A 10,071-nucleotide genomic window follows, 5' to 3' on the forward strand; every position below is an offset into this window, starting at 1 on the left:
TTTGCTTGCTTGCGTACTGGCTCTGCTAGCTCCTTCTCTCTCTCTTTCAACATTCTTTCCTTTTTTTATACCTCCGCCCGAAGGGTGCCAGAGGCACTATGTTTTGTTTATGTTTGTTGTTGTTGGTTTTTTTTTGCTATCTGCTTGGCCCAGAACACGAGTGCTTCTGTATCTGTCAGTGAGATATTGCCTGTATTATTCAGCAGGGAATTGATGTGCAATTGCTATATGAGAAAAAGGAGAAAGTGGAATATTCCATTCGGGTTATTCCTTTCCCTGTGAGCAGCAAGATTTTTTATTAACACTTTTAACTGTGAAGCCAAGTTATGTGCTAGATGTGCAACTTCAAGTCTCTTGACACAGGTCAAGTTTCCTCAACCCTCAAGAATTTTAGAATTTTACTCCTACTCTTGATTGGTGGATTTATTTATTGATGATCTACTACCTCTGTTGGTTGTGTAGTCTTCCTTAAAGATGTTCACAAATTTTCAATTGCATGTTTTCTTGGGTCATGATGTGTTGAGCTACTTTGGATCAGCTCTTAATAGGAAGTAAGATGGGAATGAATTTAGCCATCCTCTCTATTCTTTCTTTTATCTGCTCTGCAGCCCACCCTGTCCGAGGGCGATTCATCCAGCCTCGGCCGCAAGGCTCCCCTGTGGATTCCTGACAGCCGGGTCACCATGTGCATGATCTGCACCAGCGAGTTCACCATCACTTGGAGGCGGCACCACTGCAGGGCTTGTGGCAAGGTGAGTGCCCCACATGTCCCTCTTCCTCTTCTTCCTCCTCCTCCCTCTTCTTCCTCTTCCTCCTCCTCTTCATCTTCCTCTTCCTCTTTCTCCTCTTCTTCCTCCTCCTCTTCCTCCTCCTCCTCCTCCTCCTCCTTTTCTTCCTACTCTCCCTCCTCTTCTTCTTCTTTCTCCTCCTCCTCTTCTTCTTCCTTTTCCTCTTCTCTTCTTCCTCCTCTCCCTTTTCTCCCTTTTCCTCCCCTCCCTACTCCCATTGCTCCTCCTCCTCCTTCCCCTTACCTCCTTTTCCTTATCATCATTATCATCTTCATCATCTTCCTCCTCCTCACACACAACTAACTTAGCTGTAAACTTTGCTGGAGAACATTTGCTGGAGAACATACAATTTTGAAGAGATAGAAAACAAGGATTGATGTGTATGAACAGGATGTTCAGGCTTCTGGCACCTTTTACTCAGGGGCAGCCATATGACAATAATCTGGGTTCTGTTGATCAGACTTTGTTGTGTGTCCTTTCATAGGTGACGTGTGGCAACTGTTCGCGGAACAAGGCTCCTCTGACGTACCTCAAGAGCAAAGAGGCCAGGGTGTGCGACAACTGCTATGAGACTCTGGTCACATGTGAGTAAAACCGTACTAGTATCTAGTGGAGCATATTAGAAAAACGCTGGGTGGAGGGAAAACCCGCATGAGATAATTGGCAAGAAGCTGACTGTACACAATCCAGTTACCAATAATTATAATGCTGCAGTACAATTTGCTGCCTGAAGCTGTATAATAGAGGCATTTACCATTCGCTACTTGGAGTGCAAGTAGTCTGGTCTCTCACAAACACAGATGAGAAATGCTGGATTGATAAACAACCATATTCAGCAATTTACAATATCACTTCCGTGCAATGTTATCTCTTATTATGAAGTTTGCTTGTACATGTACGCACAGTCAGTAGCTATATGAATCAAATACAATGATGGAATCATCTTAAATCAGAAACTCTATCCAGTTGGGTGGAAATGATGGCATTTTGATAATGGACTAGGGATGCAAAATTGATTCATTTGCTGTTTTCCCATTGATTACCAGTGAAATTCCTGGTACCCAGTATATGCTCAAATGTTTCTTTGGTGTTTATTCTAAGAAAGCGAAGAAAATAACAGTTAAAGGGATGTTACAGTATTGGTGGAGATGAGAATCGGTCTTTTAACTTTTTGCGAGATATCAAGAAAACACTTATGATATAGTACAAAGCATACCATTGTAAGAGGAATTCAAAGTTTATTTGATGAAAATCGGGTTTGGAATGACCGAAACATCCAAAAACAAAGTAAAACAAAGCGATCGTAATAAAGTTTGGGTTCCTCACTTTATTAGAATTGATCTTTTTTGGATATCTCAGCCATTTCAAAACCAATTTTCATCAAATAAACATTGAATTCCTCATAGAATTGCATGCTCTTTCATATTTCATAAAAGGTTTCTCATTACCTCACCAAAAATGGTAGAAACATGAAATTAGGTCTCAACAACCAAAACTATATGATCCCTTTAAGGTAATCTGTTCTTTCTCCTACAGCTCAAGGCAGGGAAACCACAGACTCCCCCAGAGAGAAGAAGGAAAGATCCAAGACGAACCGCAAGAAGTCCAACAGGCAGCCCGTGCGACCCAGTGCACTTAAAGTGAGTTCCCTTTTGCCAGTGATTTTATGATAAGCCTACACCCAAAAGGGGCCAGGAGGCAGTAGTTTTCATTCATATTAACAATTCAAGTAGTAAAAAGAATGGATTTGGCATCTAAGAGGATACCAGGTTTTATCAGGATGAAGGTGGCATTGATATGAGCATCTCTGCAGAAAATGTAATGGAGGAGGTTAGGAAGGGAAATAATGATTCACTATCATGTCTTGTGACACTAAGAGCAACACAATGTGCCCTGATCATTTGCTGTGCACCTTCACTCGATCATTAGCTGCGCACCTTCACTTTCGCTATTTCGCTTATCTGTTTATCAAACTTTTCACACCCATCTTCCAACTCGTTCCAGGTCTGCGCCAAGGACCAGACCAACTCGTCGATGAGCGGCTACCTGTGGATGCGGAAGCAGAAGAAGGACTGGAAGCGGCTGTGGTACCGGATCAAGGACAAGGTGCTCTACTCCTACAAGGCCAGCGAGGACGTGGTAGCCCTGCAGAGCATGCCGCTCCTGGGCTACGCTGTCTGCGTCATCAATGAGGTCAGCGTCTGAAATGATTAGTAGACCCTGTAGAGTGTTTTCTGATGCCATTGTTGTTTGTTTACTGCACCATGAAAAACCCAGAGGAAATTTTAGGTGGAGAGCCCTTGTTAGGTATAGATATTCATGGGAGCATTAAAGATAGCTAACATTGAATGAAGAGCTTTTGTAAATGTTTTTTTTTTCTTTGAGTGAATGAATTTAATTAATTTCCTTTCAAAATATAAGCAGCAAAATATTTCCATTACCAAGATACTGGCTGTCAATTGACCACTTCTCTAAATCCTGCGCTGTAAAAGAGCACAAGGGTTGCGAGGAAAGATGTCTCAATTACAGCGTATTGACAAGATGGCCGGAAATAGAACACCAACTGCTACATTAAGTCTTTCAGAAGCATTTGATCAATAAGAAACCGTGATAATTGCCAGATGATGCTTGAATTGCATGGCATAATTGGATTGTAGAGCAGAGTTGTTGAAGATAAAATCTTTTATGAACAAACAATTGATGGTGTGACACCCTGAATGTTTCAAAATGGTGCTTCTTTTGAACATCATATTGTAGAGCAGGACTCGACAGCCCTGGTATGTTTCTCTTTTGGAGGAGCCCTTATTCTTCTGTATATATAAGATGAGAAGATATTGCCTGGCTTTGTGTCATGAATCCTTGTCTTGGTTTATTTCCATCTGCAGCCATTCGAGGGCTTTGAGGCAGGCCTTATCCTTCAGCTGACCCAGGGGCCGATGAAGCACATCTTGAGGGCAGACACAGTAGAAGCCTGTGAGAGGTAAGAGAGGGAGGATTCATGACAACAACCCTTCGTAATCGTTCCCCCCCAAAAAAATAAATAAATAAAAATAAATAAATAAATAATAATAATAATTAAAAATAAAAATGAAAATTAAAAAAATTAAAATTAAATTTGAAATAATAATAATAATGATAATGAATAGATAAATAAAAATGAATAAAAAGAATAAAAAAATCCCCTGTAAAGTTTTTCTTGCAGCACGCGAAGTATTGAACTCTTTATTTGAGGAAAATGTACACTTCAATACTAAAATGACATTAACAATTGTTGTAATGCTTTCATTGTGTGTGTTTGTATGAGTAATGAATTATGGAGTTTTTCGTTTGTGTGCTGGGACCAAGCCATACATGATGTATATATCAAGATTGTTTTGATGAGAGACATGTTCTTTTATCACATTTTGTTATTGAACTACGAGGGATACTTCTTACCCAAGATATCTACAACCCTCTCCCTTACATGCTCAAATGCATGCTGCTACTGTAAAACATGATATATAAACGGCATGAATTTTTCGCGAATTGGAGCCGACGGCCTTTTTTGCGGCATGAAATTTTCGCGAACTGCCACTGGCATTCAATGCATATAGTGTAGACAAGAACTTTCGCATGCATTTTAATTTCAATCTTGGTGCTCGCGAAATTGGCGAAATTAAAATGCATGCGAAAATTTCCTCGTTTTACAGTATTTTAAATGTATGTGTTGCATAGAAGCAGGGAGAACTCTTTTACGGGAAAGACTCGCACTTTTCAGTTATATAGTGATTTCCATTGATTTACACATACACAGATCTGTATCCATGAAAGGGGCTGTTTCTTCTGTCGTAGTGTTCAGAACCTTATTGAATTAGCCTTTTCCAGTCAAAGCTGGGAAACACATCCCTGTTGTTACCATCCGTGTGATGGATGGGAACCTTCATTCATTTGAACCCCCCTCTTGCTTTCCAAAAGGTGGAATGAGGCGATGGTGGAAGCAAGCTGCCTGTAGCCACATCCCTTCACCCCAAGGATTTCTTCTCTCAGAAGGGACACCCCCTGCCCATCCCAGACAAGCATCGCGAAAGAGCTGGGCCAGTGGGCTCATCAGAGACCTCATGGACAGTCGGTGGATGAAGGTGGTCACAGATGCATTCTTTCCATTCTGCCATCTTCGGTGAATCACGAGTCTCGACAAAAGTAATCCCGTGAAGCAGCTGCAGCTGAGCTAGACTGGGATGGGTTGGTGCAGTGACAGTATGCGACGGTGCATGTGTGATACCAAAATGAAGTGACATTTTACAGTGTTTCTTGCATGTCTTCATCAGTGCACCTGCATTTGGTTGGCATGGAAAAGGATCTGACCTTTTCAAGTAGTGCTCCTTAGATGGAGCCCTGTACTTCAAACATTATCCAGAAACACACAAGTATATTCTGTGCTAATATTTTCACAAATATGTTGAATGCAGGTATTCCTTAGTAAACATTTCAACATTTTGATGAAAACAGATTAAATGTGAACATTTTTTTTCAAATTTAGAAGTAAGATCAACTCTTGCCACTTGTGATGCCGTACCTCAACTTGTTCAAATACAAGGGGCTAATGCCCAAAAGAAGAAGCTGGTATACAAAATAACAAAAACCCAGAATTACATTTCATTTTCTGCTGTTTTGTCTGAACAAGTTACAACATTTTTTTAATGATAGGATGATTGGACGCGACCAGTGTATGATAGTGTCTACCACCGATGTACTGTGATTAAAATACAAATTACAGTGGTTGCTTTCAAAAAAGAAAGGAGCTTCAATTTCTCTTACTTTTGATATGCAGAAGGCCATTAAAAGCCAGCACTCAAACATGGCAAAGTAATCTAGTGACAAATTAAGATGGTCAAAAAGTTGACATGGTTGTCTAAAAGTTACTCAGAAGTCCTCTGATTTTTTTTTCCATGTACCCATGTCTTTATTATGTCCATGTTAGAAGTTTCTGACAAAGTGGTTTATGCTTGTCTTTGTGTTGTATGTTCGACTTTACACTGTTTTGTAGAGACATCACGATTCAAGATTTAGTACAGCATTATCAATCACCCATGTAACTTGCGCAACAATTTCCGCATGTATTCTGTATGACAGCAGGTTTCAGCTTAGCATTACATGTTTGTTTCGTCTTGAATGACTTACGTGTGAACTATACACAATGGGCTTTCTCTATTTGCAAATACTTAAAAAAGAAATTGATATTCTTTTCCTGGCATACAGTCTTGTTGATTCAAATGGCCTCATGCACCTCTGCCAATTTCGCAAAAGATGTATGGCATGTATGCTCTAACTTTTGATACCAGAGTGAATGTGTTGGTGTGCTCATAAAATTAGTAGTGTAGTACAGAGAAAGATTGCAAGTTCATGTATTTGTTTAAGCCAAGTTACAGGCCAACATTCCATTCAAAATTCCATGTGAAATGAAGCGTGACAAAACTTTTCTGCTTTTGCTGTTCAGATGGCTCACTGTTGTGGGGCTTCAAATGTAACTTATGGCAGTCTGTCATTGTCTGTTTACTCGCATCATATTTTTTGCACCGTTTTGCCAGATGTCCTTCACGAACAAATGATCCTGTTACTCAATCACAAAGTGCCTCTTTTACTGAAATAGTATGTCAGTGAGTAGGAAGCATAGTCTTTGGTTCCTAGTGTCAGTAGCACTGTCCTAGTCACAGCTTTGAGAGTGCACCAAGTACTTCAGTAGATACAGTCAGCCTCACCAAAGTCCAGTCCAAAGGGACAAGAGAAGATCATTCAACATTTGATTTCCACTTATATCCATCTAGGAGTAGGATTTTCTTTTGGCTTGACCAATTTTTCAACCTAAGCGATGTTAACTCTTGCGAGGTCGACTGTACTTCATTAATTGGAGACACCTTTCAAAGCAGCTGGAGTCTCCATGGCTTCAGCAAAGTTCTTGCACTCACAATTTTGTATCGTCAATTGCGAGAAGGGGATGGGAGTGATGAAAGGGGATATATTTGAAGTAGCTAAGAAATGTTTATACATGTCAAGGAATATATTCTTTTGTTTAGTATTGACCAAAAACCCGTTAGTGTTCCGAAATCCCACATTGAAGAAAGTGTTCTCACTGGCATTGTGATTTTTATCTCAAGTGCCAAATTGTAATTTCCTATCCAGCATATCTATATTCCAACTCCCAACGTAATATCAACTGCTCTGTATTAGTAATGATTACAATAGCAGTAATCACAAATGGGGATTAAAAACAATTTATAATCGTGATGGTACAATGTAGTATTGATGATAATGATAATACAGTGCACTCCTGTTTTAACAGATAAGTTTTCAGGACCGGCGGTTTTCTTTCATAAATAACAGATATGGAAAGATATATAGATGATAACTTTGGGACTTGAATTTTTACTTTATTGTAACAAGAAAACAGGAGTGCACTGTACCTGACTGTATAATGATGCATACAGAACATACTTAATCTCGGAGGAAGTTCATTCAAATCAAGGAGGCTACTCTTGTCGACTGAAGTCCCTGTGTACATACCCCAGTGAACCTAACCTGGGAATCTGATGGCTGCACTAGCGATGTCTCATTGGAATGGGTTTATCCTGTATATATATATATAATTCGCCAAGATTCCCATGTACATATTATTGGTAGCTAACTTATATGATACAACTTTTTGAAGTCAGCATTGATATAAAATTCGCCGTTAAAATGGCAGGGACAGAATGTGTGAAGTATAAATGGAAAGTGAAGAACTAAGGATAGGGGGGTGGGGGTTGTGTGTGTGTGTGTGTGTATGAGGTGTGTTTTTTTTATTTTTTAGGGCCTATTTGTGGTTTTAAAAATGACAATTAATTGCCACACATCTGTGACTGCACTTCCAGGTGGCAAATCTGAAATGGCCAGTCTTCTGAAATTGTGAAGGGATTTTTCAAAAATCCAAGCATGTTTCGCAGGATATTTTTTGGATATTGGTTGATACTCGATATTAACAGAATTTTACATGTGATCAAGAAGTCGTGATAGCAGAACTGCATCTTGCCATGAGTTGAAGATTTATGAATTGGAAAAAAACACTTCTGATCAGTTTCTGTTCATAGCATAACTTGGATTCTCCACATTGTGTAGTTAGTATAAGGATTGGATTTGATGTACTTAAGTTAACTGATATATTCACCTAACGAGCTATGCAATCATGCATGATATCTGTGGACCAATGAAAATATGCCAAATACAATTTTGAGGGAAGTTTTGTTTGTCGCGCCTTGCAGGAGGATCATGCTTGCAATTTGTTTGTCTTGGATGTTGTGTATATTGCCACAGTTGCCACCCCAAGGAATTTATGCAACTTTGATTCAGCACATTTACAATACTGTAACTAATGTTCACAATTTTCCTTTTCAAAAGGTTCCAATATCAGACATTCAGTCCAATGATTTATCACAGATGATAATAGTGCAACAAAGGCATACAACAGGCACAAGGCTTATTATGTTGTGAACAGTTTGTAACTAATACTGAGACGTGTTATCAGTTCCAGTGGCTTTGGACATCAGTGATCTTTGAACAAATATTTTACATTTTTGTATATTATAGAGTTGTACATATATATACATATACAGTATATATATATATATTCATATGTGGAGAAGATGATTATTGTTTTCAGAAAAACTTCTGCAAGGCAATATATATACAAAGGATATTTTATTTTTGCCTACGGATACCGTAAATATGTAATTTGTGTCATTTGGGAAAGAAAGGAAGGATCTTTCTCTTTTGATTTGCTGTTACATCAGTGAATCCCATGCCTACTTATTTTGCCTCACCTTCACAGCAATATTAAAATGATTACATTCTTATCAAAGAACACATGTTCGTCTATGTGTTATAGATTTGTGTGCCAACACGACAGAGGGGGAGATATGGTATGTTGTGTAGGTTTGTGTGAGGAAGTGCATCAAGACTGGAACAGCAATACAGTGTAATAATGCCTTGCAAGTCGGCAGTGTGCTCCCAGATCCGTGTGCGAGAGTATGCAGAATATTGATGCGTGTAGTGCAGGATATGGCTCAGAAATGGTAGAGAACCGCTGTTTTGCAAGTCTCGTCATTGTCAAGCACAGGATATTTGTGTGTGTGTGTGTGTGTGCCTGTAAAATATATGTCTTCATGTTTTGCAATGAGAAGATTGCAGAACAGCGGCCATCGCCGTCAAGGTTTCCATGCAGGATGAGAGTAGACAGTAAACCTTGTACTTGTTTGTGTCATCAAACATGGGAGCTGAGAAAATGTGTGGACATATGCATGACACACACTTACACTTCAGTACAGTTTACCATGATTTTTTTCATTCCAAAATAACAAACCATACAAATGCAATACAGACCTTCAGAATTGCAAACTGTAACTACTATTCACACGTTAAAGATAATATGCAATAAAAAAAAAAACCTAAAACTTAGTATACAATACATTCAGTAACATCATGATAAATTTGTATGAAAACAAATGGGATTCACCGATGACAGAAACAAAGATTAAAAAATAGAGAGAAAGGGGGAGACAGGAAGAAAAATTAAAGAAACAAGCACGAAAGCCTTATCTGGCAGTGGTAAAAAGTGTACAACAACGAAAGTGAGAGAACAATGCTCAAAAGTTCAGTACAGAATACATTGATACTGGTGTATATGGAAAATGCATACTATGAATTGTTTCATGTATAGTTTGCGTAATCAAACTTGATATACAGTGTTTTTTCAAACAAAGTTTTACTAGATTTGATCTAAGGTTGGAATTTGCAGGATTGAAGAGCTCCTTCATCTTTTACATATTAGACTTTGTAAAAAGATAAAATAAATGTAGAATGAGCAAGGCTTATTTGCAAAACAGGGGGGCATTCAAACAGATAATTTGATAATTCATCACTTAGCTTCATGAGATAACACAAAACACACTGTCTCATGGTCCTGTATGAATACATGTATCGGAGTATCTTCCGATCCGGACGCTGCAAATCATGATTACCACATCTTAATCCATACAAAGTAATTTTTCCTCTTTTTTTTTTTTTAAGGAGATCAGAGAGAGATTTTTCGAAACGCATATCTCGTTCGAATATCCTCAGTAGAGTTATTCCTCTGTACAGTGTAATTAGGGATCGCTTGATAACTTTTTTTTTTATCATGGAAAGAGGTATAGCAAGCCTATCGTCCATTCTGTTGGAACTTTTCACTGTCGAATACATGCATTGCATTTAACATTTTACCAATGACATAGTA

At 38.8% G+C, this 10,071-nt stretch overlaps 1 protein-coding gene across 1 annotated transcript in view; it reads left to right on the forward strand.

Annotated features, from left to right (window-relative positions):
- LOC139719890 (FYVE, RhoGEF and PH domain-containing protein 6-like) overlaps positions 1-4,948 on the forward strand; it is a 30,890-nt gene extending 25,942 nt beyond the window's left edge. The window contains exons 13-18 of the mRNA XM_071631275.1: positions 609-752; positions 1,273-1,372; positions 2,325-2,428; positions 2,793-2,981; positions 3,674-3,761; positions 4,743-4,948. Of these exons, the coding sequence (XP_071487376.1) occupies positions 609-752; positions 1,273-1,372; positions 2,325-2,428; positions 2,793-2,981; positions 3,674-3,761; positions 4,743-4,948 (831 nt within the window). The remainder of the gene's footprint in view (positions 1-608; positions 753-1,272; positions 1,373-2,324; positions 2,429-2,792; positions 2,982-3,673; positions 3,762-4,742) is intronic.
- The last annotated feature ends 5,123 nt before the right edge of the window (positions 4,949-10,071 follow it).

This window comes from Diadema antillarum, unplaced genomic scaffold (genome assembly GCF_040938485.1).
Source record: "Diadema antillarum isolate AM-2024a unplaced genomic scaffold, OU_Dant_1.0 scf00000116, whole genome shotgun sequence".
Taxonomy (NCBI): domain Eukaryota; kingdom Metazoa; phylum Echinodermata; class Echinoidea; order Diadematoida; family Diadematidae; genus Diadema; species Diadema antillarum.